The sequence below is a fragment of the Gastrolobium bilobum genome, unplaced genomic scaffold (genome assembly GCF_033153095.1).
Source record: "Gastrolobium bilobum isolate Gb01-03AN ecotype WA unplaced genomic scaffold, APGP_CSIRO_Gbil_v1 utg6815, whole genome shotgun sequence".
NCBI classification, from domain to species: Eukaryota; Viridiplantae; Streptophyta; class Magnoliopsida; order Fabales; family Fabaceae; genus Gastrolobium; species Gastrolobium bilobum.
This window is the reverse complement of record NW_026899262.1, coordinates 495,032-522,140: the sequence shown is the minus strand read 5'-3', so window position 1 is coordinate 522,140 and position 27,109 is coordinate 495,032. Positions and strand designations below refer to the sequence as shown.

Below are 27,109 nucleotides of genomic sequence, written 5' to 3'. Positions count from 1 at the left end.
TGCATGAGGGTTAGGGCTCGGTCAGAGAGAAAAGGCGTTAGGGTTTTCTTTCTGATCCTGTTTTCACTTTTGTTTTTTTTCTTCTGATCCCATCAGCCTCCTCTTTTCTTTAACTTGGGCCTTCAACAAAAGATCCAGCCCAATTCCTCCTCTTATCTTCTTCTCTTCCTTTCCTTTTTTTTTTCTGGGCTTTAGTATTTTAGGTCCGGCCCATCACTTTCTTTTTTTCTTTTCCTTTTCTGATGAATGTTAACAAAATGGGCCTGTAAAATAACAAGTTTAAGCCCATTAGACTTTAAGCCCAACATAAATTTTTGGGGTATTTTAATCACAAAAGTCATTCATTTCTCACCAATTACACTCTAAACCATATGTTCTAAGTCTCATTAAAGAGACTTATCAGGTTACAAGAAATATTTTTAAATCATTGCATGGATAATTTATTATTGATTAAATTAGCTAAAGTATGTCAAGCATTACTTGATTATAATTAAAAAAATTGAAGATGTTAATAGTTTATATAATAAAATGTTATATTTATAATGGAGTTACTATGTTTTAAAAAAATTCATACATAAAAGAATCCGTAAAGATATCAATCTTGAAGAAAAGGAAAATGAATACCAAATAATTTCTTTTGTCACCGCCTGCCAACTAGTAGAAAGCGATTCCGGCATTTTCGGCAGTGCAATTATCTTCACAAGCACAAAAAAAAAGCTTCGACAACAACCTTTTCTTTTTCTTTTTCATTTTTTTCATTTTTTTTCATTCTTTTTTTTTAAATGATGCTTTATTTTTAGTTAATAATCCCTTGTTTTAATATTTGATTAGTTATATCTTCCAGTTTAATTTTTTTAATAATTTTTTTTCTTTTTCCTCGTCTTTTTCATATTGTCATCAATCAAATCATGTCCGACAATTGATTATTTTAAAAAATAAATAAACAAAATCTTAATTAATTTTAAAATAGTTTCATGTGAACGAACACATGTAAAAAAAAAATAGCGAAGAAAGCGTAGTGGCAAAATCGAAAAATTGCACAACATTATGGGCGATTTCTCCACCCATTTCACTTTTTTTTATTTCTTTTTTCTTTTTTAAATTTTCATTTAGCTTGTTTCTGTTTTGAGCTCTCACTTCTCAGCCATAGACGACACTGTATTTCTTTTTTATGCTTTTGATAATTCCATTCTCCTTTCTCTCTCTAAAACTCACTTTCTCTCTCTTCTGCAACTGATTTTCCAGATCATAGTTTCTCATATTCTCCCCTTCTGTTTTCCCGCACTTCCTCGCGTGGATGTTCTTCTCCGCCGCACTGACCTGAGCTCAGTGACCTCTCGATCACCGGAATCCGTGGAGTAACCCTTAGTTTCTCGATCGCTTCCTTACTCAGTAACCTATCAGCTTGTGACGGTGGTAATCAGTGCCGGAGTTCACTTTGGAGGACGCTCTGCGCTGCATGAAGTTCCGGAGCATTGTTCTGGTTGGGTGAGTCCACGATGGAGCTGTAATTATGGTGGATTTGAGAACCGGTGAAGCCCTTGAGCTGTTGGAGCGTGCGAATTTGGGGTTTAGTGAGGGTTTGAGTGGATTCTTGGGTGAATTGATGAATGGAAGGGTTCGGGTATGAATATGGGTGAATGCAAGATTAGTGTTTAGATTTAAGAAAAAGTTTCTGATTAGCACTTTTTTTTTTTTTTTTGGTGTTTTTGTTTGGGGTGATGTCACTGACCGATAGAATGACTTCGGATCTTAGCAGAACTGGTACTGTGGAAAGAGACATTGAGCAGGTATCTTTGTTTTGTCTATTTATTTGGAAACTTTTTCTTGTGTTGTATGTTAGTATGTGGTACTTTGATTTTTCTTTTTGTTTGCATGTTTTTGTTAGAATTCCGTTTGCTTTTTGATTTTGTGTATCTATGTAGTGTACAATATTGGAAATGTTCTTACTTGCTGTTGTTGGGGGCATTATTTGCGCAACCTTGTGGCTATCGTGGTTTGGTAGAAGCTTGGGATGGGGGAGGGAATAGGTAATTGGCTTACTTTCGCTAGGAGCACAAAATTTCAGACATGTCAATGGAAGTATCGTTGCAATAAGTTTGATTCATTAATTTGCTTCAACTGTCAGCTAAGAGTGCATCATCAGCTCAAGCCAGTTTCCACAGAACTGATGGTTTTATTATTATTATTTTTTGTGGACGAATGTTTAGATTAGGGTAAGACATGTCCCATGCAAAGCCGGGAATATCATCGACCGATCAAGGGTTTATGGTGGGTTTACATATCACCTACCAAAATAGAAAGCCTGGTAATCAAATCCAAGACACAGCTAGTATGGGTGGAGGGATTGACCAAGTGTGCCAACTCTCATTGGCGAACCAATGGTTTTATGATTGACATTGAAAAGTCTTTGTGATTATGAGTTGTTGTTTGGAGAATTTTCTTTTAATTTAAATTGATTTAATGAGAGTGTTGACATGTACTTAGATATGTGTTGTGACTTCATAGTGCTGTTCAAAGATTTGGCTGCTTCTTTAGTGGAGTAAATATATTAGAGATTTGGCTATTTGGATATTAAATTAATTTTTTTCTCATTTATGATGGATCATTCTATTTAATCATCATTCTTTTAATACCATGTTACATGTTCTGTCGAAGAAATACAAGGCGAATGTAGGGTACCGTTACTATTATATTGACTAACAGATAAGAGAGTTGGATATGCTCTTTTATATGTGGTCTCATTGTGGTAAATTATGTGATAAACTTTCTTTTCACTTAAGTAGGCTTGCGTTCAGTCTATTATTGTAGTGTTATGTGGAATTTTGGACTTTAGTAGGATACTCTTGGCGCTTGCTGGTCAAAAGTTATTTACGTGCTGTTATCAAAAAAAAAAAAAAAAAAAAGTTATTTACGTGCTATAATTCTTCAGTGATTCCTTTTATGCTATAAGTATTCTTCTATCTTCAGATGTCTGACTGTGCTGACTGAAGTACTTTATTGATTTTAATGACAGGCCATTACTGCTTTAAAGAAAGGGGCTTGCTTGCTCAAGTATGGAAGAAGGGGGAAGCCCAAGTTTTGCCCCTTTCGGCTTTCCAATGTAAGTTTTGTACTTCTTTTCTGTAGATTTAAATTAATCCTTGTTAAAATGTGTCTCATTTTGTTTTGTTGTTTTCTGAAATGAATTATATTTGGCATTAGTAAATCTGTCCATACATATTTTCAAAACAAGGCTCGAGCCTTGGTATTTCTACTATTTATTCTGTAACTAATGGCAAAAGCTTTTCTTCTAAAAGCAGTTGGGAGAAAGATCATAGGTGGCCTTGAAGTTGAATGATAAAGATTGTGAATAATTTGTGGAAGAGAAGAGCAACAATGCAAAAAATTTGTCCAACAAATTAATTAGTGAAAAAAAAGATTTCAAAAGTGGATGCTTTAACAGAAAAATAAATAAATACAAATATTACATAAATATTTATCAATGGCCTAAACAGCAATTAGGTTAGCTTGAGATTAGGTTTCCAAAAGCTTTTGCAGTAACGACATTATGAAAATTTGATAAAAGCATGGTGATAATGGTACTGTGCCTAACTACTACATGAATTTTAAGCTACAAATTGAAATGTGAAAACTGGATATTGCTTTTAGTAAACCATGGGGAGTGGGCCACATGGTTGTCAGAATCCAGATCCTACATAGGATACAAGATTATAGTCAAACATATATATGAATATAAAATAACGTAAATAAGAAAAATAACCTTTAAAATACTACTAAAATTTAATGAAACTTAAATTAAAGCAGCTTTAGATGGTCAAATGGATACATACAACTCATAAGTCACGAACGTTTACAAACACAAAGCAGAGGCAAGGCACTGAACCACTGTAGAGACCAGGAGCCAGTGGTGGCTGACCAGCCGAAATAGCAGCTAGCAAGACGCTGAACCTGTCGAAATTCGAACCAGCAGCAGCAGAAGAGATTGAACCCGCTTGTAGCATCTTGAAAGTCGAAACAGGAACAACAGCAGCAGCATAACGGAGATGTGTAGGGCTTCAGAATGAAAGCCATCTAAACAAAACGGGGTTACAATTTCTATACAAATCAGGTAAAAGTTGGGTTTTTCAGTTGGCTGGGCATGGGTGTTTCAAAGATGCATTTTTCAGGATGCGTGGGATCATCATGATTCTACGATCTTGCATGACGACCCCACCCAATCCCACCAAAGCATGTTCCAGAGTGTAAACGGATCGTTGGGGAGGGTTAAATTGTAAGATCGTGTGATCTCTCGAGGGCAATCACAATTTTGACTACCTTGGTGGGCAGTCCTGACTAGTTTACTGGGAAAAGTTATTAGTATATGGTTGGATCTGATTTCTCTCCCTCATGAGGTTGATTTGAACTGCTTAAGACACCCTTCATACCAATACCTAAAAAAGGGAAGCTTGCCTTCCAAAAACTTAGCCAAATCTTGTTAAGGCCAGCACTCTATATATATAACTAGAATATAAATTTGAAGGTAAGCACATATGTAACCTTATTGACCACCATACCATATCAAACTCTTCTGTTTTTGGTGGTTATGCATTCCATTTATAGAATCAGCTTTGTGCCATTTCATGGCTTGAAATCCATATGATTATTTTGTTATTGCCATAATCTTGCTTGTTATTTATTTGGCAATTTTTTCTTAAATGATTTGTTTTCATTGCATTGATAAATATTTTCCAGTTGCCAAAAGTTGAAAGTATTCGATTTTGCTTTTGTTTTCAGGATGAATCTGTTTTGATATGGTTCTCAGGAAAAGAAGAGAAGCATCTTAAACTGAGCCATGTCTCTAGAATTATATCTGGACAACGCACAGTAGGTTTTAAATTGACAGTGAAATCATGATATTGTTTTGCTTCTTCAGATTTAGACAACAGTGTCATGTCTTTTTGAGATAATTAGTTGTTATAAGATAGTTCTGTTCTATTTGATGTTTGTATGATTAATACAATTTGCATTACTCATCTCTGTATGCACTCTTGTGATCTCCATTTGCTTGAAGTCAAGCTATGTAAATATGATATCTTTTATTATCCATCTACTATTGAAACGCTTCATTTCTGTTGTATTATGAATAGTTTCCAATATGCTTGTTTGTGGCAATTATTGGGTTGTGTTTTGCTTTAAAGAACATGCTGATGCTTTGTGCTGTTTTGCTGTCCTATTCTAGTAAGTTAATATTTATGTAAAAAGACATTACTCATGCATGAACTCATGATTTTCTGGTGAGCATGTACACGGGTATGTTTAATAATTATAATATATTCATATTTCCTTCTTGACTTTGGGCAACTACAGTGAAATGATTTCAAGTGATAAGGTTCTCTGTTAAGATTGATAAAACATTGAACCTACTTTTTTCAGCCAATCTTTCAAAGATATCCGCGACCAGAGAAGGAATACCAGTCTTTTTCTCTTATCTACAATGATAGGTCACTGGATTTGGTATGATTTTTTTCCATTCCTCTTCTTTTGGGTTATTTGGCTGCAGTTGGCCTGTTGCTTTGCTCATACAGGTGCTATTGATAGTGTAAGTACCAATGTATTTTGTGTGTAGAATATTAACACAATTTGGTGATCTGATACTTTTCTACTAGATATGCAAGGATAAAGATGAAGCTGAGGTTTGGTTCAGTGGTTTGAAAGCATTAATTTCACGTAGCCATCACCGGAAGTGGAGAACAGAGTCAAGAAGTGATGGTATTCCATCTGAAGCTAATAGTCCTCGAACATACACTAGAAGAAGTTCTCCCTTAAATTCTCCATTTGGTAGTAATGAAAGCTTGCAAAAGGTATTAACATATTATCTACCTCCCTTTTATTTTCTCCCCATTTTACTCCATTGCAGTTGATGATGTTTATTAAGAAGAGGATTATTGTTTGTCCTATTCAGGATAGTGGAGATCATCTTCGCCTTCATAGCCCATATGAGAGTCCCCCTAAGAATGGTTTGGATAAAGCATTAGATGTGGTTTTGTATGCTGTTCCTCCAAAGGGTTTCTTCCCTCCAGATTCTGCCAGTGCTTCAGTCCACTCTGTGTCATCCGGAGGATCAGATAGTATGCATGGTCATATGAAGACGATGGGTATGGATGCTTTTAGAGTTAGTCTATCAAGTGCTGTTAGTTCATCTAGCCAAGGTTCTGGTCATGATGATGGTGATGCTTTAGGGGATGTTTTCATTTGGGGGGAAGGCACAGGTGATGGTGTTCTGGGTGGTGGGAGTCACCGAGTTGGGAGTTGTTTGGGTGTAAAAATGGATTCTCTATTTCCCAAAGCCTTGGAATCTGCAGTAGTTCTTGATGTACAGAATATTGCTTGTGGTGGACGACATGCAGCCTTAGTGACTAAACAAGGTGAAATTTTCTCCTGGGGGGAGGAATCAGGAGGTAGACTTGGGCATGGTGTTGACTCTGATGTTCTCCATCCAAAGCTTATAGAAGCTCTAAGTAATACAAATATCGAACTAGTAGCTTGTGGGGAGTATCATACGTGTGCTGTAACTCTTTCTGGTGATCTTTACACATGGGGTAATGGCACGTACAATTATGGTCTTCTGGGACATGGAAATCAAGTGAGCCACTGGGTCCCCAAAAGAGTAAATGGCCCCTTGGAAGGTATACATGTTTCATATATTTCTTGTGGACCATGGCACACTGCTGTTGTAACATCTGCTGGTCAATTATTTACTTTTGGTGATGGTACGTTTGGTGTTTTGGGTCATGGAGACCGAAAAAGTGTTTCATTACCGAGGGAAGTAGAATCCCTCAAGGGTCTTCGTACCGTGCGGGCTGCGTGTGGTGTTTGGCATACTGCGGCAGTTGTGGAAGTCATGGTTGGAAATTCAAGTTCCAGCAACTGTTCTTCAGGGAAGCTGTTTACTTGGGGTGATGGAGACAAAGGTCGACTTGGGCATGGTGATAAGGAAGCAAAACTTGTTCCAACCTGTGTTGCGGCCCTTGTTGAACCCAATTTTTGTCAAGTTGCTTGTGGACATAGTCTCACTGTTGCACTTACCACCTCAGGCCTTGTCTATTCGATGGGTAGTCCTGTCTATGGCCAGTTAGGAAATCCTCAAGCTGATGGGAAGCTACCGTCTCGCGTTGAAGGAAAGCTGTCAAAGAGTTTTGTGGAGGAGATAGCTTGTGGTGCATATCATGTTGCGGTTTTAACTTTAAGGACTGAAGTTTACACTTGGGGGAAGGGTGCAAATGGACGTTTAGGCCATGGGGATACAGATGATAGAAATACCCCGACAGTAGTAGAAGCTTTGAAAGACAAACATGTCAAAAGTATTGCTTGTGGAACTAATTTCACTGCTGCTATCTGTCTGCATAAGTGGGTATCTGGTGTTGACCAGTCTATGTGTTCTGGCTGTCGTCTGCCATTTAATTTCAAAAGAAAGCGCCACAATTGTTATAATTGTGGACTTGTTTTTTGCCATTCATGTAGCAGTAAGAAGTCTCTTAAGGCTTCAATGGCACCAAACCCCAACAAACCTTATCGTGTCTGTGATAATTGTTTTAATAAACTTAGGAAAACTGCAGAAACTGATTCATCATCTCATTCTTCTGTGAGCAGAAGAGGAAGTATCAATCAGGGGTCTCTTGAGTTAATAGATAAGGATGATAAATTGGATTCCAGATCTCGCAATCAACTTGCCAGGTTTTCTTCAATGGAAACCTTGAAACAAGTGGAAAGCAGATCTTCAAAGAAAAACAAGAAATTGGAATTCAACAGTAGCCGTGTCTCGCCTGTTCCAAATGGGGGTTCGCAATGGGGAGCACTGAATATTTCTAAATCTTTTAATCCTGTTTTTGGATCTTCAAAGAAATTTTTCTCAGCTTCTGTTCCTGGATCTAGAATTGTTTCCCGAGCAACATCCCCAATATCTAGACGGCCTAGTCCACCTCGTTCAACTACTCCAACCCCAACGCTGGGAGGTCTTACTTCCCCAAAGATAGTTGTGGATGATGCTAAAAGGACTAACGATAGCCTCAGTCAGGAGGTTATTAAATTAAGATCACAGGTATCTTGTATGCTTTCACTGACAGTATTCCCTTTCTCGTTGTAAATGTTTGAATAGAAATTTAACAAAATGTACTCACAAGTGGCACCCTATTTTGAATTTCAACCACTCATTTTTTATGATATTAATTTTTGTGAATTTTGTCTGATGAAATGGCCTTGAGACCAATCATGTGCAAACGAAGGAAAGAAGGGAGTTATTTGCTAATTCATGCTGTTATATGCTTGGATGTTGGTAGTAAGATGCATATTAATTGCAATTGAATAAATTGCTTGTTGCATTGTCTGATAATAGTTGCTATGTGAAATCCAATTTACAATCCAGGTCAATGTAAAATTGCAATGTGGAGCTAGTGATGTAGTATTTCTATGTAAATTTTAATATCTTTATTGCAATGCAGAATATGTGGCAATGTCACTGTTGAAGGTGGTCAGGTTCTATGATTTAAGCTTTTATTGCATAATAAAAAAAGAGTAACAGTGAGTTGATTTTTTGATTTTAACAGTCCATTTTTTTCTTTACCTTTGTTTTGTTGGGGTTCAGATGATCAATTATAGAGATCTCAACAATTTAATTATTTTTTAATAAGTTTATATAGAGGATGTCATACACTGGGAGTAATTTCTTTCTCCTTCCTTTCCCCCCTTTTTTGTTTTTAAACCTGCAAAAAGGATGTTTTACTGTCTTGGTTGTCTGTTTGTGGCCTGATAATTTTCTTTCCCCTTTTAGGTGGAAGACCTGACTCGGAAAGCTCAACTTCAAGAAGTTGAGTTGGAAAGAACAACCAAACAGCTAAAAGATGCAATAGCAATTGCTGGGGAAGAAACTGCAAAATGTAAAGCAGCAAAGGAAGTGATCAAGTCACTTACTGCCCAGGTAGAAACTATAATCCTTAAACCACTTTATCAAACTATTAGCAGCCAAAAACTCTTTCACACATCAATGGGGGACCTTTTCTTTCTCTTTTTGAAACAAATGAGCTGTTATCTCCAAGAAAGACTTGTCTTAGCAAAAGTAATTCGTATTTAAGATTCTCTGAATTAACACTATTTGACCCTAAAAGTATAAATTTTAAAGCCATTAGATGTTGCAGTCGGGCTCAATATAAAAAGGCCCCTTTTTGTCTTTCTTGCTTGATTCGTCTTTCTAGATTTGTACTGATCATAACAAGGCTAACTGATGACTGATCCAACATTTATTTGTTTCTTGTGCTCAATAGTTGAAGGACATGGCTGAGAGGCTACCTGTAGGAGCGGCTAGGAATGTCAAATCTCCTTCTCTTGCTTCTTTTGGTTCAAACCCTAGTTCCATTGAAGTTGGCTATACTTCCATTGATCGATTGAGTATTCAAGCAACTAGCCCAGAAGCTGACTTTACTGGATCAAATAACCAGTCACTTTCTAATGGATCAAGCACCATCAGTAACCGTAGTGCAGGTCACAATAAACAGAGCCAGCCAGATTCAACTAATAGAAATGGGAGCAGAACGAAGGATAGTGAATCCCGTAATGAGACTGAATGGGTCGAGCAAGATGAACCAGGTGTATATATTACGCTCACCTCCCTACCAGGAGGTGCAATAGATCTAAAGAGAGTTCGCTTCAGGTATGGAATGCACACTGTAGACATTGTTTTTCTGTCAACTTACAGAACTTATCTGTGAAATTTGGTGATGATATACTTTTATTGAAAAAGGAAATAGTAGAATATGATATTCATGGTGTTAAGGCATTGACAAGAATTATTCCTATGTCAATGGCAAACTTCGATTGTGATGGCAATTTAGTCTCTTTTAGGCCCTGAAACATTTTGATGCAGTTGAGTGCTTCTTTCTTAGATGAGTGAGTCATACAATTTTTTAGTGTGTATAAAACAATCCAATAAATGACTTGCTTCTGTACCTTTTAGCTGTCAGGCAACCATGTGTTCCTGTTTTGTGTCTGAGGAGCCAGAATCATGATTGCTCCCTTGCATTGCAAAAGCTTGGTTTTGCCATTTTTGGTAGCCAACATGATTTTGCTCCTTCGTGGAGCCCCTCACTGCCTCAGCAAACACACTAATTGATGGAGGACGGGAATAACATTGAGAAAAGAAATGGATGGTATTGTGTTATTGCCGGGAGCATTGTGACAGGACTGTTTTTGTTTAAGTGTTATGTCTTTGATTAGTTGCATATTTACTCTATCTTGTAACTAGAAAGTAATTTCCCACCGTAATGTTCTATAATTTGGTATCTGGTGGGACAATTCAGATAACTGTGCAGTATTTCATAAGTAACCATTTTATAACCTGAGTTTTTTTTTTTTTTTTTAAAAAGTAGATATAACCTGAGTTTTAACCTTTATGTTGGTGAATGCAGTCGAAAGCGGTTTAGTGAGAAACAAGCAGAGCAATGGTGGGCTGAGAATCGTGCAAGAGTACATGAACAGTACAATGTGCGCATGATTGATAAGTCCAATGTTGGTGTTGGGAGTGAGGACCTGGCTCATTGACATGACAACTTGTATATGAGATGATTTTCTGCATTTTGGCTGGAATTAGAGCAAGATCGTTCTGATCAATTACATTTGGCTTCCATCTTCTAATATAAAGCATTGAAGGGAGCTGGGGATCGGCTTAGTAGGAGAGAATAGGGATTGATTGTTATTTTGTAATTCCTCCTCTTCTTCTTCTCCTCCTTACATTTTGATTTCACTTTCCATTTTTTTCCCTGTATGTACCTTGTGTGGGGGTTGAGGGTGAGAAATGTAAATTCTTAGTAGCTTGCAAGCTCTGGTTGGAAGGAGCTGCAGTGTAAATTTCATAAGCGAACGCATTTGCAAATTTTTCTTTTACATGGGTTACAAGTTCCTTCAGCCATTGGAGGAGTGGCTCTAACTAGTTGATATAGATGGCCCTGCTAAATGCGTTGGTTTAATTTTTCATACTCTTTGCAATACCATCTACCTAGTAGGGGATATCTAGTGAAGAACGTTTTATGGTGAGATATATAGTGAAGAGTGATTTACTAGTATTTAAGATTCCACAATTACTTAAGAAAAGTAGTTTGCATAATCTTGACAAGTATGTAAAGTTTATTTAGATTTATTTTACTATTACAACAAACCAATCTTTTTACTTTAATGTGCTTCCTTATCTAGCATTTATCATTCTCATTCTCATATGGCATTACGAGAATGAGGGCTAAGATATGATATTTCTATATTAACTTTTTAAAATAAAACGTTATTGTAATTTTAAAAGAATATATATTTTTAAATCCTATTTTTCTTAGATGTTAATACACTAAAAAAATAAAATAATACACATAGTGTACGTACATAGCGCAATAATTTTGGAGGTTCAGTTAAGTAACCTACATCCTCATTAAAAAAACTCTACCTTTCTTATACTCATGGAGAGCAATAATCTTCCTCCGCACATTTTAATTGTTACTTTAAGAAAGAAATGGAAAGCAAAAATATAAGAAAAAAACTTAATGGTAGAGAATCCTCCTGTAATAAATAATAATAATAATAATAATAACAACAACTGAGATCAATCTGATATTTTAATAATTTAATCTCCCCAACACCTATACTCAAGATCAAGCTATGTGACCGGGTGCTTGAGTTAATGAATTATCTCGACTTTAGTGGTTTTTTTATCATTGTGTCCCTTAATTAATTAAAAATTATCATCTTACCCTCATTTATAAACTATTTAAAAAATTTGACATTTTCCCCAAACATAACACCAATCTACCCACATTTGACTGTTGACCACATAGATACCTCAGTATATTTCGCGGATTGAAGGTGTTCATACGTGCCATAAGTTTATACCCAAGTAGTGACCCAGATACTCAAGTATTTCAGTTAAATACTAGGGTACCATACCCAGATACTCGGGTATTCGTCTGCCAAAAATCCCAATATCAATGTATTTTGACCTCATTTGTCATTTATCCCATTTTTTACACCTAAATCTCTCTCGTTTCTCATCTCTACTCTAAGCCATCAAGATTATATTTCATCCCACTATCTCAAAAGGCTTTATCTTATGAAATCATTTGCATTACACCTTCATATTCCATTTTTTTCTCAAAAAAGCGAACCAAACCCAAACCCTAGACCCAACTTCGTGTGAAACATGAGCTCAAGTTCAAACACTTATCTTGTAGTTATCTACCACAATGGGTGGCAATTTGAAGGTCCCAATGGTGTCCGATTTGAAGAAAAAAAAACAATGAAAATCAAAGTGGGCACTACATACAATGAACTCAAGGGGAGAATTTATCAAAAATTGGGGTTACAAGGCAACCAATGCATTCATCACATGATAGCCAGGTTAGAGACTCTAGTTGATAAGGATACAATATATTGGCAACGATATCAATGACAATGAAGATGTGGAGTTTATCACAGATGCATTTGTTGACTCTAAAGTATTAAAATTTATTGAGATATATGTTGAAGTTGATTCTGGTCAGTCTTCATCTTTACCAATGCATACAAGCACTCCACAATGTTTTGGTCAAGAAGATATAGTTTTCGGTTTATCAGCACCTGCTTAGATGTTAAGTCAGTTAACATTGGGGGTGAGAGATGAGGATGTGGACAGCGGTGAGGAGGGAGAACCTGAACGTGTTATTCTACTAGGTGACGCATCAGATACTGATGTGGAGGGTCATTTTGACGATGACACGAATGCGATAATCTTGAGTTCCCTGGCCATATCACCACTCCATGTTGACCCAGTTAGTAGTGGTAAGTTATTAAATTTCAATTTTATTAAACATTTCATATTTGTGTTGTAATTGCTTCTAACAAAAAAAAAATCATGCTTTAGATGTAGGGCCTGGAATAGAGCTATTTTGGAATGAAAGCTAACATTATTCCTTCATTAATTGGGCGCACCCTACTGACGAGTTGGAGATGTTGTATGGAGACGATGACTTGCACAATGGTTGAAAATTAGGGGATTCGTTATATGTGCAATAGGAGTTTGGTTCAAAATCTGAAATGCAAGATGCCGTTAAATTACATTGTATGAAGGACGCAGGACAACCATAGTCGAAAAAGTGACGAGCATATATTTGTGATAAAGTGCCATAACCATGCTGACAGTTATTCCTGGTATATAAGGGAAATTAAGCCCAAGAATGGAAATAATTGGGTGGTCTGTAAGTGGGGTCAAGATCACACTTGCCTGAACTAGGGTTTTGCCCGGGATCATAGACAACTGGATTCAGAGGTTATATGTGCAGTCATTATGAGTATGTTTTGTATGATGTGCTATTACATATGTTTTGTTTATGTTATTTATTTAGTGAAAAATGTTTATTGACAATATCTTGAACTTGCTTTGTTTTTTATAGGTATGTTAAAGAAAGATCCATAATTAAAACTAGTTCTTATACAAGAGAGGATACAACCTACCCGGGTATACCAGTTTAGGTTACTCGGGTATACCAGCTTATAATGCCAACCCAGCTTCTGTTCCACGAAATTTTGGGTTCCAGGAGACTGAGTATAACCATGTACTTATAGATTATGACTTGGGGAGGGGATAATTGGGTTCCTAGGGGATACGGAGAGGCCAGAGTGTGTAACAGTAATTAGGTAATTGGTTTCAACATACCAAGTTGTCATTTAGGTCAAACAATGACATAAACTTGACAAATTGACATAGTCTAACCCATTTGGACTTGGGGATGAGGTTTGCGCACTCTAAATTAGACAATTGTCATTCAGATCAACCCTAAGTGGCAAAATGTCAATGATGCTAAAATATAAACGCTAAATTTTGTTAAACATATACCAAAAGTCATTTCATTAATAAGAAGGACTTGTGGAATACACTTCCAAGTACAAAATAGGCCCTACATACATGAAGCTCCAAATAAACCATTGGCTAGTATCTGACTGCATCTCCTCCTCCTCTTCATCCTCTTCCTCCTCATCAGCAGACTCAACAACAACAGTAGGCTCCTCCACGTTGTGTGAACCCTGTTTGTACCCTGCCTCCAAGCGTCCCACCCTTGTGTCCATCTGTGTCCGCCACTTTCCCGTGCTTTGTCTAAAGTCCTTAAACTCATTGGTTAAGGTCTCAAGGCCCCATGTCAAGTTATGTATGGATTCCATGACATGAGCAATTGTCCATCCACGTTCAGGAGCTAGAGGAGGTGGTGGTGGCTGGAAGGGGATGGGGACGTGAAGGTGCAATAGTATCACCGGGAGTAGGAACATCATCATCATCACCTGTAAGTGGAACAACAATATTAAATATTAAAATTTGGTTAGATCAAATGTACAGATTAAATATTAGACATCATCATCATCATGTGCAAGTGCATCCTCCATCTCATCATCATGGTGAAGGTGGACTTCAGGTGCCACAAGTGCAGTCTTCCAGTGCCACACACCCCCGGGCCTCCGCACAATCCCACATCCTTTCAACATACGTGGCATTCTAGTGCATGTGATTCTTCAAGGTCTCAGTATGCATAGGCACACCACACCTGTGCAATATCTTCTGCACCAAGTATGCATAGGGTAAGTCACCCTTTATGAATTTTTCAGCCTTATGCATCAGAATGCATATATAATGCCTCCAATTCACCTTAATCCGATGAAGGAGGGCCCACAGAACAACAAAATCACCCTCCAGCACCTTCAAGTGATTATGCGGGCGTTGGAAAATAATGTGTGTCACGACATAATGTAAAATGCGGGCAGGCACCGAGAGATTGCTCATAGGATACTGAGCAAACTGACCAAGCTCTGCATAAGGCCTCCGGGTCTCCGAAATTATCACCTCCCGATCAAAACCATCAAAAATATGATGTGAGTCTCCATCATACATGGCCGCGTCTGCATCAACATCAAAATCAAAGCCTAGGAGCTCCGTCCATATAGGTGTAGTCATCACAACAACAATTTCGCAAACGCGAGAAGTCAGCTCGCCTCGTAAGTAGTGGAGGTTCTGGTAGAACCCCTCACCATAACCTCTGAATACTATCACTTCATCTCTACAAGCACGTGGAGATGTGTCTCTTTAAGCGGTATGACAATGTCGAACCCCTCCTTCTTGAAGAATGCTAAATCCAGTGATTTCGGCTCACATATGACGCGACTCATGAAGGACTTCACAAACCGTTCATGTGCTATGATGTCATTCTTAAACAAATAGCCAAATGGCATGTCAAAAGCCTCCTCAACAACTGGCTTTGCCCTAGATAACGAAGACCCGTCATGTCTGCGTTTCGACCTTTTTCCCCCGGGTCAATGGTCTCTTTAATGCACGTTTGTCAGCCATTTTTTAAATTGTCAAAACTGAAATAATATAAAGCCTATATCAACAAACCAAAACACAAGAAATAAAACAAAAAATCAGTGCCACAATGGGCAAAAAACGCAGGTTAGAAATTCACAAATCAAAACATCATCAATTTAAAGGAAAGGCCAAATTGAATGGAAAAAGCTAAGGATGATAAGGAGTAAGCAAAGAACCCACACAAATCCAAGCCAAAATTGCACAAGAATCAAGTCCCAGTCAGCCTCCAAATCGCGCGGGTAAACTGCCCAAATCGTGGATGGGACAGTCCAAAATGAGAGGGATTTTGTTCGTGACATTGAGAAGGGTGAAACAACCGATGGAATTTGCCGAAAAAATGGACGAAATTGAAAGGAAGATGGGTTAGGGTTTCTCCTATTTGATGGTATACTCAGGTAGGGTAGGGAAAAAATGAGGGAGGAGAGGGTTTTTTTAAAACCCAGTACTCGGGTATCCCCCTCCATACATGGGTAAATAATTCAAAGCAAAACCTAGAATATGATAAAATACCCAAGTATTCCATCTATGTGCTGGAGTTGTGCTTTTTTTCGAAATATACTCGGGTATTTCACGGGGTCAACGAACAAATTAGGACAAATGAGTGATATGTTTTGAAAAGAAGGCAAAGTGATAATTTGTTATTAATTAAAGGGCACAATATTCAAAAAGCTTGACTTTCGCTGCCAAAAATGTTTGGTATGATTAAAAACCTCTTTAAGAAATGTGGGTCAAAGTTTCAAACAATATATGGTTAGTACAATCTTCCCTTTCTTTGTAATCCCTTCGTTATAATGTAGTTTTACGTGCATTAAAACTTTGTTGGTTTATAATACTAATTATTTAACAAGCAGCCTCTAGCAAACTGCTCCGTTGTCGTCCAGCGGTTAGGATATCTGGCTTTCACCCAGGAGACCCGGGTTCGATTCCCGGCAACGGAAGTTTTATCTCTTTTAATTTGTCTGTCATTCAAAGGCTTTTTAATATTTATCTTTCCTTTTTTAAAGGTGCTTAATGTCAATCTTTCATTCATGTAAATATTCTTCTGAATTAGTGAATCGTTAAGTTTGGTCCATATTTATTATAAACAAGGAGCAAATTCATAACAAATTCTCATAATATGATATATGACATGCAATATACAAGACATACGAAGGGTATTTAACACAACCACTTGATGTATTAATTGGTTCCCTGCATTAACAAATGCTTTAAGCACATGATCATATTGAGCTAATTAAACGGTGAAATGTGAATGATATTAAGATTGTTTATAGTTTACATAAAAATCTCTGCAATTGCTACAATTCAATTGACCCTGAATCAAATAAATCTACTATTTTAAAAATGGATTTCCGTAGTGTTATTTATATATCACTGCATTCTGCAATTTTTACTCTCGTTACTGATGAACCCATTAAGCAGAAAATGTCTAAGCAATGCAACACACTATTATGAAGGAAAACTAAAATTATGCTCCATGGAAAGCTCATAACTTGCAGGTTGAGACAGAAAATGAAGGCCACATAAACATGAGCAGCTTTGAGACACTTCATCTGAATTGAAGAGGCCAAGTTTTGCCCCATGAGCACACAACAGGTCCAGCAAAGTGGAGGAGAAAGCAGAGAGACAAACTCCCTGGGAAAGAAAGCTACTGTTCAACTGCTATGCTAGAATCCTGAGTATGAGAGGGCCTCCATTTTCGATCAAAGGTACTTCTTTCGACCACTTGTGCACCCTTTGACTTCTCATCCTGTACGCTTAGTTTCTTATCTATTAGTTCCAGCAACTCTTGCAACCCTATTCCCATTATAGCAGATGCTTTCACATGTGGACCAGACTGTCCCATTGAGCTATCTTTTTGCACATCATTGTCCTTTTTAGAGGACACATTTTGTTGGTCTGCCACCGCTGAAGGCAAACAAAAATCACTTTCATTAACCAAGGTATCCTCATACAACCAACCATCAGAATAATCTTCTACTTCTATTTCTTCGATGGCCTCAAAGTCACCCAGTGACTGCTTGCAGTCATAGTTGCCATTATGATTGTCGACCTCCTTGATGAGTTCATTATCTGCACCAGACATGATGCCAGCATAATCTTTCTCTGTTTCCGCTAATGTCTCAGATTTCACATCATCCTCTCCATTGAAGTTGCTAGTTTCATCATCCTCTTCATCTTCGTCAAGATATTCATCAACTTCCACGCACTCTTCTTCAACATCAATCTAAACATTTTCAGAGATTGAGTGGACGGATGTATATATAGTCAACTGTTTTTCTTGCATTTTGGTACAAGGCAGATGAGTTTAATACTTGTATTACCTTATTCCAAACTTCAATCATATTCTGAAGCTTCTCTTCTGACACCCCAATTTGTTGAAGAACTTGCAACACTGTTGAGCGATGCTCATCAAGATTGGGAGCACTTGAATCCACCACATGCTTCAAGGAAAGATAGACTTGTCAGGTGAGTTGTCTTATGCCACAAAAGACCAAATTCCAGGTGGATAACCTTTTATAAGTTTTTGAGCAAAAGTAACTATGAAATGCCAGAAATGAGTCTAATGTGCATACTAATTATTCATACTGTATAAAATGTAACAGCCGTAAGAAGTTAAGAACAAGTGTGTGATGAAGGGAGACCAGATGTAAGAAGGCACATGCCCTCTGTATTACAGGCATTAATCTTCCATACATCAAGGATATTTGAAGCAAAAGAAAGCCTTAATATGGAAAGCTTCATTGCAAGATCATCTTTATGATCACCCCTTATGTTGATGCTTCCTTTTTCTTTTTCTCTCCTTTTTTGTTAAGGGGAAAGAGCAGGCATTTGTTAGTTTTTGAAACTGGCATAAGAATTAGAATGAGAGAGGCAAAATCATACTAAAAAATCATTTATGTTCTTCAGCAAGTTAGCAACTGAAAGGAGATGCAAAATCATACCACAAGCAGGTCTGCTTCCACCACTTCTTCTAAAGTTGCATGAAATGCTTCTACCAGCTTCAAAAATTAAAAGAGAAAAAGGCAGATTGGGTCATTGTTGAAGAGTAATATTGACAAGAATCAATCAATACAGACATGCTGACATGGAATGTGCTCATGCTTTGTCATTACCTGTACTGGCAAATCAGATATAAATCCTACTGTGTCGCTTAAAAGCACTTTCCTCCTATAAATAAAATTAGAACAGCGAAGCATATACACTCAATGCTATCAACCTATGTACAAAATAGAGAGAACTGCAATAGAGATTAAAATAAATTGGTAAGTTACAGATCAAATTACCCTGAAGGAAGAAAAGTGCTTCTTAATCTAGGATCGACTGTTGCAAACAGTCTGCAATGCAACACCATGAAGTATTAAAAGTGAAAAGCTAACAATAAAAAATCAATATATTAGAATTCGAGGATGTAAATGTATATAGGTAAAAGTATATGTGCTTTTACCGACAATCACTATACAGATCGCTGTCCGATAGCTTACTAACTAGTGTAGATTTTCCCTAATAAAAACATGTAGAAAGGCATATTAGTGATGCTTCTAATCACAATAAATATAAAACACATATATACTTAGACCACTTACAGCATTCGTATACCCAACAACAGCAACAGTGGCTAAGCCTTGTCCAAATGAACCTCCATGTCTTTTACGACCAGCACGTTGCAAAGCCCGGGTACGGCGAACCTCTTCAATTTGTGATAATAAATAATTTCTCCTATCTAAGATTCTAAGAACTTTTCACAATTCAGTGACCAGATTATGTGTAATAAGAAATAATTGTAAAAACTGCTATAATTGCACATCAATGAGTAGCTATGAAGCACCAACACTTCAAAAATCCTGACGTGTCGTGTCTGACACTTCCCGACACTCCGACACTTTCTGACACTCCAATACTTTTTGCAAAGCCTCAAAAAAGGTTCAAAGGTTACGTTGCGTTGCATTTTGAGTTCCAACTATTAGATTCGTTAGATTACGATTACGATTTTATTGAGTTTAATATAAGCATTTGAGATATATTATGTTTCTTTGCAAAATTGATGAGTATTATAAGTTCAGCTTTATTTTTTTATTAAATTATTGAATACTAAATATAATATACACTACATAAATTAAAAATATTATATAACATCAAAACGTGTCCTAACATATCGAAATTTAACATTTTTTAGAATTAACGTGTCGAAGTGTCGTGTCGTATCCCGTGTCCCGTGTCGGTGTCGGTGCAACATAGATGAGTAGATCCTATTTCATAGACTGGAGAAAAATCTCCAGCAAGACTACATTATGAATGCCAAGAACAGGATAATCTCAAATAAGGCTGTATGCATTGTAGTTTGAAAGCACAACAAAACTTATAATAATACAAGCATGAGACTGATATTTCTAATGGCACTCAGTAAGAACCTATGCTCAGTGGGATTGAACTTTAGTTCAGCGCAGATTAAAGTTACATAACCTAAAACATCAATTTTCCAGAACATTCCCCCCTCCTTCCAAGTACTATTGTGTCAAGCACAATTACAGTGAAAATTCGCAATGACTTGATGAAATGAGAAAGTAAAAGAAAAAAAAAACAGCTTTGAAAACAGCATATGTTTAAAAGGAAACCGTAAGATATGCTAGGGAAAGTAAAAATGGATCACTTGAGAATAAATGTATGTATCTTAAAAATTTAGTATCAAAATTATACCTTCGTCGCTGAAGCTGAAGTTCAGTTTCTCCAGCACCACTCATAAACCCTTGGCCCCCACTTCCTCTCCTGAAATTGACAAGTATAGAGTTTAGATGCGGTTACTATAATGAACAATTTACTACTCCAATAGATTAGGCCAGAGGAAACACAGATTCACAGAATTAGACATGCATGCATGAGAGAAAGAGAGGGTGAGGAAAAGTGATAAAAACTATATTCAGTTTCAACCATGTTCGTACTTCATAACAATGTAAGCTGAAAATTAAATAGGTATGTCAAGTAACATTTGGTGAAGCAAACAATATGGTGCTAGCAAAAAGTCATAGCTTCCCGTGGACGATTTATCTAAGAAAGTAGTTTGGCCATACAAATTAGACATTTACTATGTTTGTGATAGAGGTTATCTCTATCTATGAAGGAAGAAACGAAGAAAGGGGTGAGAAGAGAGAAAAGACTCAGAGGTGAGAGAAAAAATGATTCAATTCTTATTTCAGTTACCTGACATCTGTACAAAGCAATTCATTTATATCAATACACATTTACCCTTTCCCTTACACGTCATCCTATACTAAACACCTTGCTATTTCGGTTACGCTTCTTTTATTTACAATGTATCTCTAAATCTTAGTGGCTTCCTTCTTTCTCTAACTGCTTTCCTTTCTGCTATGCTTGGCTCTCTTATGTCTCCAAGGTTCTCTTCTTCTGTTTCTCCAGCTCTTGCATCTTTTATGTTCTCCTCATCAGTTAGTGTTGTATCAATACTCCCACCATTGAAAACAACCTTGTCCTCAAGGTTGAAGTTAGGAAACTGCTGTTGGAGTTCTGCTACACCTTCCCATGAAGTCTGTTCAGCAGGCATTCCCTCCCATAATATCAAAGCTTCAATTGTACCATCCTGATGTTGTCGAGAGGCTAACACTTGTTTAGGCTGCATAACAGGCAAACCACCAGTAAATAACTCTGGCAAGGGAAATGGAGAGATATCATGGTCCCCTTGAAACGGTTTGAGGAGTGACACATGGAAAGTATGGTGGATCTTGGCTGAGGCAGGTAAGGTGAGTTTGTAAGCAACCTTTCCCACTCTTTTCTCAATAGGATAGGGTCCAAAGTACCTGTACCCAAGTTTATTGGAAATACGGGCAGCAAGTGATTGTTGTCTATAGGTATGAAGGCGAACCCACACCAATGTACCAGGTTTGTAATGCACATCCCTTCTATGGCTGTCTGCTTGATGTTTCATGAGCTGCTGGGCTTTTTGTAAGTTACTCTTGAGCTGTTGTAGCAGCAGTTGCCTATCAGTCAATAATGTGTCCACCTCAGGTGTTGTGGCTGTTGTGGGAATGTAGTCTAGTATTCCAGGAGGGTCACGACCATATACAATTTTGAAGGGGGACATGCCAGTTGCTGCATGAGATGCAGTATTGTAACATAATTCTGCCCAAGCTATCAATCTGAACTAGTGCTTAGGAGACTCAGCTACAAAGCATCGCAAGAACTGTTCCAATACTCGATTCACTACTTCGGATTGACCATCCGATTGTGGATGGTATGCAGTGGATCTTTTCAAACTTGTTCCACTTAGCTCAAACAATTCCATCCAAAATGTACTAAGGAATATGGGGTCTCTATTTGAGATGAGAGACTTTGGAATGCCATGGAGTTTACATACCATATCTGTAAAAAGAGTGGCCACTTTCACAGCATTAAATTTTTTTGGCAAGGCTCCAAAGTGTGCCATCTTGGAAAGTCTATCAACCACTACCAAGATTGCTGTGTGCCCATAGGAGTTAGGAAGGCCAATGATGAAGTCCATGGAGAGGTCTTCCCACACTCTCTCAGGTATTGAAATTGGTTGCAGAAGGCCTGCAGGTTTCTGAGTGGGAACCTTAACTTGTTGACAAACTATACAAGAGTTAATATACCTCTTAATATCCTTGTGCATGCCGAGCCAGAGGAAGCTTGTAGAAGCTCTAGCAACTGTCTTTTGTATGCCGAAATGACCACCAGTCAGTGTGGAATGGCACTCCTTCATAACCTTATCAATCAAAGGTGAGTGAGGATCAAGGAGCAATTTCCCTTTTTTAATACTAATCCATCTCTGATTTCCAAGCCATGATCTGCACTGTTGGAGTTTGTTAAAAGTTGATGGTGTTGCTGGAAAAATGCAGAATGTAGATTCTCTTCCCGTAATTCATCCAAAATATCAAATTGGTGTACTGAAAGGGCCATGAAACTCATGATATCAGGCTGTCTTGATAAGGCATCAGCTGCACGATTTTCCTTGCCTGGTTTGTAGACTATTGTATATTGGAATCCCAAGAGTTTGGTGAGGTAATACTGCTGCTCTGGAGTTTGGATAACTTGGTCCAAGAGAGCTTTTAAACTCTTTTGATCGGTTCTAATGAGAAATCGTCTGCTAAGCAAATACTGTCTCCATTTCTTCACTGCCTCTGTTATTGCATATAATTCTCTCACATATGCTGCTGCTCTCTGCATTTTCAATGACAATTTCTTGCTAAAATAAGCAAGCGGATGGTCTTGTTGAAGAAGGACAGCACCCACACCCAGGTCGGATGCATCAGTTTCAACAACGAAATCTTGATCAAAGTCTGGCAAAGCTAACACTTGAGCACTAACCATGGCTGCCTTTAGACTTTCTAAGGCTGTTTGAGCAGTTGGGGACCAATTAAAAGCATCATGTTTAAGTAAGTCTGTTAAGGGAGCTGCAATGGTTGCATATCCTTGAACAAATTTTCTGTAGTAACCTGTGAGGCCAAGAAAACCGCGTAGCTGCTTGACATTTTTGGGAGCTGGCCAATCAAGGATGGCCTTTATCTTATTCTGATCCATACTCATTCCATTGGAAGAGACAATATGTCCCAAATATTCAACCTCCTTTTGAGCAAAAGAACACTTGCTTTTTTTGATAAAAAATTGGTGAATTTGCAAAGTATGTAAGACCTGTTTTAAATGCTGTATGTGCAAGTCCATAGAAGTACTATACACAAGTATATCATCAAAAAATACAGCAACAAACTTGCGCAAATAGGGCTGAAGTATGTGGTTCATTGTGGCTTGAAATGTAAACGGAGCATTGGTTAGCCCAAAAGGCATAACCAAGAACTCATAATGGCCTTGGTGAGTCCTAAAGGCTGTTTTGTGTGTATCTTCTGGCTTAAGGAGAATTTGGTGATAACCAGCCCTTAAATCTAACTTGGAAAAAATCTGAGAGCCTCCTAACTCATCCATTAACTCATCAATAGTGGGAATAGGGAATCTGTCTTTGATGGTAATGCTATTAAGTGCCCTATAATCAATACAAAATCTCCATGTTCCATCTTTTTTTTTAACTAAAAGGACAGGAGATGAGAAAGGGCTATTGCTATGTTTGATAAATCCAGACTCAAGCATCTGTGCAACTTGTTTTTCAATTTCATTTTTTTGAAAATGGGGATATCTATACGGTCTGACATTTACAGGCAGTGTGTTGGGTTCAAGGTGAATTTCATAGTCTATTTGTCTATGTGGAGGCAAGTCTGTAGGTTCATGAAAAAGTGCATCAAATTCTACTAAGAGTTGTTGTACCTGTGGTATTGCAATCTCTGTTGGTGAATCAAAAATAGTGTCCAGCATCTTCAAATGAAACAAGGATGCCACTTGTCTTGTTTGCTGTATCTTGCGAAATTGATTAAGAGAAATTGGACCTGTATGAGATTCTCCTTTAAGCTTGATAGTTTCTTTATGCCATTGAAACTCCATAGTCAGCTTATTGTAATCCAAGGTAACTGGTCCAAGTACTTGCAGCCACTGAACTCCCAGGACCATATCAGCTCCTTGAACTGGTAAGATATAGAAATCCACCAAAAAAATATTGTGCTGAATTTGGACAGGAACTGCAGGACAGAAGCCTTGACAATGTAATGTCTGCCCATTACCCACCATAACTTCGAACTGTTTGTCATTGGTAACAGGTAAGGATAGTGAAGAAACCAGCTTGGGTTGGATGAAATTATGTGTGCTCCCTCCATCCACTAACAATGAGAACTCAGATTTACCAATATAGCTTGTAAATCGCAATGTTTGAGGGACAATCACACCTGCTAACGCGTGGAAACTGATTTGAGGAATAGTTGTAACAGACTCATCCACATCATTTCCAGGAGGAGAAAGGGAAGAATCAACTAGTGAATGGAATTCTTCGACTTCCTCTTCATCAGGCACAATCAACACATGAACAGAAGCCTTACATTTATGACCAAAAAAATACTTGTCTCCGCAAGTGAAACATAAATTTTTGTCTCTGCGTTCCTGAATTTGGCTTTGTGTTAGCCGTTTCCAATCGGGTTTGAGTGTATTTGTAGTGTTAACTGGATAAGCAATCTTGGTTGGGTTTGTATTCTGGGTTGTTTTGGAAGGATGAAGAGGTGTGGGTAACAATGGAGGATAAGAAGAGTGTAATTTTGGGGGGTTGTTCTTTAATTGGATTTTGGACTCTTGGATTTTTGCTAAGGACATGGCATGGGTTAAGGACGCTGGGCGAAAGGAGGAAACATCATGTAAAATTTCAGGTTTCAATCCTGAAATAAAACAACTTACAAGAAAGGATTCAGACAATCCATCTACTTGATCGGAAATTGTCTCGAATTGCTCTTGATACTCCATTACCGTTCCCGATTGAACCAATTTCGTCAATTTCCCTTGATAATCTTCCATTTCGGACGGCCCAAATCTGCTCTGTAAAGCTTTAGAAAACCCAGACCACGAATCAATCACCGTGTTCTTGTGCACCCACTGAAACCAAGCTAATGCTTTCCCCTCAAAATAAAAGGGCGCTATCTTCAACCTCTGATCTTCAGCCATATCATAAAAATCAAAAAATTGATTGATTTTATAGGTCCAACCATGTGGGTCGCTTAATCCGTCGTACCTTGAAACCTTGAGTCGCAAATTCCTGGCTTCCGCATGATCGCGCGAGCATGCAGAGTGGGAAGTTGTCGCGGGACCGTGTGGTGGTTGTTGTTCTCTGTAATTGTCAAAAATTGCATCCAATTTACATGCTAATTCTTGAAAACGCTTGTTCATCTGCTCCTTCAAGATGTCTACTTCAGCTTGTGTGTTTTCCAAACGATCATCGATGGATCTGTTACGTGTTTCCGGTGCCATAGTTCGTAGATGAAAGCACCAATTGATAGAGGTTATCTCTATCTATGAAGGAAGAAACGAAGAAAGGGGTGAGAAGAGAGAAAAGACTCAGAGGTGAGAGAAAAAATGATTCAATTCTTATTTCAGTTACCTGACATCTGTACAAAGCAATTCATTTATATCAATACACATTTACCCTTTCCCTTACACGTCATCCTATACTAAACACCTTGCTATTTCGGTTACACTTCTTTTATTTACAATGTATCTCTAAATCTTAGTGGCTTCCTTCTTTCTCTAACTGCTTTCCTTTCTGCTATGCTTGGCTCTCTTATGTCTCCAAGGTTCTCTTCTTCTGTTTCTCCAGCTCTTGCATCTTTTATGTTCTCCTCATCAGTTAGTGTTGTATCAGTTTGTGCCTGGTTATTCTTGTCATCTGACCCAATGAAGGAATCACAAAGAGATTCATGCAATTTTTGGAACTATTGTCAACAATCAACGTTGAAATTATCAAAATATGTAAAAAAATTATGTCTGAGCCTAAATTTCCAAGATTGTAATTTAAAACATTCAACACTTAACGTTTGCATAAAAAAAAAATCGCCTTCCAATTAAAAAATGGTATCTAACACTAGAAAATAAGGAAATAAACCAACCCTCGGGCACTGACAACTTCAGCTTCTCCAGAAGCACCAAATGTATAGCGACCACCTGGGCCACGAACACGAACAAGTCTTGTCTTCTTGTATGATAGAGCTGCAAGTTCAGCCTACATAGATAGCAAAGCTTATTCACAGTTACAAAGCAAAATGAGATTCGAGAAACAATAGCTCCATGGAGCCATGGATTATACCTGCAGTTTTGCTTCCTTTGTAAAGGCATGAGCATTAAATATCTCTATTATCAGGCCCACACGGTCCAGCACAGGTTTATTCCAAGCCCTCTGGCAATGACATAGCACTGGCAAAAGATCAATTTACCATTCCAAAAAAAAAGAGAGGAGAAAAATTACACAAGCAAAACTTGCCTCAAGGTTCCGTTGCTGAATACCAGATAGTATAGTATTAACAAAAACAGCATCCATATCACCCTGTTATAGTTACACACTTACACAATCAAAATCTACACAAATGCTAAATTGAAACCAATACATCAATAATACCCAAATAACCAATCACATGAAAAAGCAACCAAAGTTTTTTTTTTTTTCTTTCTTTCTTTCTTTCTTGCCTTTGATTCAATTGCATTAAGATAGCATTTGATGTTATCCACTGTTCCAGGCCCAAAATAGGTGTCTGCGAAACACAAACCACATCATAAACGAAATGGCACACACACACACATACAGAAATCGAAAAAAAGAAAGAAAAAAAAGCGTTGAAGATAGAGAGAAACGAAACCTGCGCGAGGCTTGTGGCCTTTGATGGATGGATTCTGAACGAGGAGATGTGGGGGTAACCCCTTGTCGAAGAAATCAGTGTGAAAATACCCATCACGTTGCTCTTCGAGGGAATTGGCGAGGCACATAGCTTCGTTGAGCTTGGCTTGCAAGAACTTCTCGGGGCGAAGGCGAGGTTGAACCACCAACAGCTTCGGAGAGGTCGCAGGTTGTGGGTCCCCTTGGTTCGTCGAATAGGGAGAAGGAGAAGGAGAAGGTGCCCACCATTTGGAAGGAGCTGAAGACAGTGAAGTTTGGATCTTTCTGGAAGATCTGAGTCCCACAGAGAAGGTTCTCAACATTTCACACTCAACAAACACGACACACTCTTACGGACTCTGCTTTTTTCTATGCTTCTGCAATTCGTCTTCTTCGAAATCCGCGGGTAATGGAGGCAGGCTTTTTCTCCCATTAACTTAAATTACAATAAT

The 27,109-nt window shown here is 37.8% G+C and overlaps 2 protein-coding genes and 1 non-coding gene across 3 annotated transcripts; 2 read left to right on the top strand and 1 right to left on the bottom strand.

Moving 5' to 3' along the window:
* The first annotated feature begins 1,132 nt into the window (after nucleotides 1-1,132).
* On the top strand, nucleotides 1,133-11,045 carry LOC133288943 (PH, RCC1 and FYVE domains-containing protein 1-like). Its single transcript, XM_061486782.1, has 9 exons — nucleotides 1,133-1,790; nucleotides 3,017-3,103; nucleotides 4,777-4,866; nucleotides 5,416-5,496; nucleotides 5,649-5,843; nucleotides 5,945-8,080; nucleotides 8,810-8,956; nucleotides 9,300-9,685; nucleotides 10,440-11,045. The coding sequence occupies exons 1-9, from the start codon at nucleotides 1,722-1,724 to the stop codon at nucleotides 10,570-10,572; spliced, it is 3,324 nt and encodes a 1,107-aa protein (XP_061342766.1). The 5' UTR covers nucleotides 1,133-1,721; the 3' UTR covers nucleotides 10,573-11,045.
* Nucleotides 11,046-16,263: 5,218 nt separating this feature from the next.
* On the top strand, nucleotides 16,264-16,335 carry TRNAE-UUC (transfer RNA glutamic acid (anticodon UUC)). Its single transcript has one exon. It is a non-coding gene; the product is annotated as a tRNA-Glu (tRNA).
* Nucleotides 16,336-16,643: 308 nt separating this feature from the next.
* LOC133288966 (GTP-binding protein At3g49725, chloroplastic) lies at nucleotides 16,644-27,043 on the bottom strand. Its single transcript, XM_061486807.1, has 13 exons — nucleotides 26,641-27,043; nucleotides 26,471-26,535; nucleotides 26,268-26,330; nucleotides 26,094-26,183; nucleotides 25,897-26,009; nucleotides 20,096-20,164; nucleotides 18,985-19,129; nucleotides 18,846-18,901; nucleotides 18,685-18,735; nucleotides 18,514-18,568; nucleotides 18,343-18,399; nucleotides 17,722-17,841; nucleotides 16,644-17,624 (listed from the first exon to the last, which is right to left on the bottom strand). Exons 1-13 carry the CDS (start codon nucleotides 26,978-26,980, stop codon nucleotides 17,046-17,048), a joined length of 1,803 nt encoding a protein of 600 aa, XP_061342791.1. The 5' UTR covers nucleotides 26,981-27,043; the 3' UTR covers nucleotides 16,644-17,045.
* Between the last annotated feature and the right edge of the window lie 66 nt (nucleotides 27,044-27,109).

Bases quoted from the DNA above. Each gene is read 5' to 3' on its own strand.
- LOC133288943 (XM_061486782.1), top strand. From the start codon at position 1,722: ATGTCACTGACCGATAGAATGACTTCGGATCTTAGCAGAACTGGTACT. The intron at 5,844-5,944 runs GTATTAACATAT...TGTCCTATTCAG, and splicing joins GTAATGAAAGCTTGCAAAAG to GATAGTGGAGATCATCTTCG. The intron at 8,081-8,809 runs GTATCTTGTATG...TTCCCCTTTTAG, and splicing joins TTATTAAATTAAGATCACAG to GTGGAAGACCTGACTCGGAA.
- LOC133288966 (XM_061486807.1), bottom strand. From the start codon at position 26,980: ATGTTGAGAACCTTCTCTGTGGGACTCAGATCTTCCAGAAAGATCCAA. The intron at 18,902-18,984 runs GTAAGTGGTCTA...TGTTTTTATTAG, and splicing joins TTGTTGGGTATACGAATGCT to GGAAAATCTACACTAGTTAG. The intron at 18,400-18,513 runs GTAATGACAAAG...TAATTTTTGAAG, and splicing joins TATCTGATTTGCCAGTACAG to CTGGTAGAAGCATTTCATGC.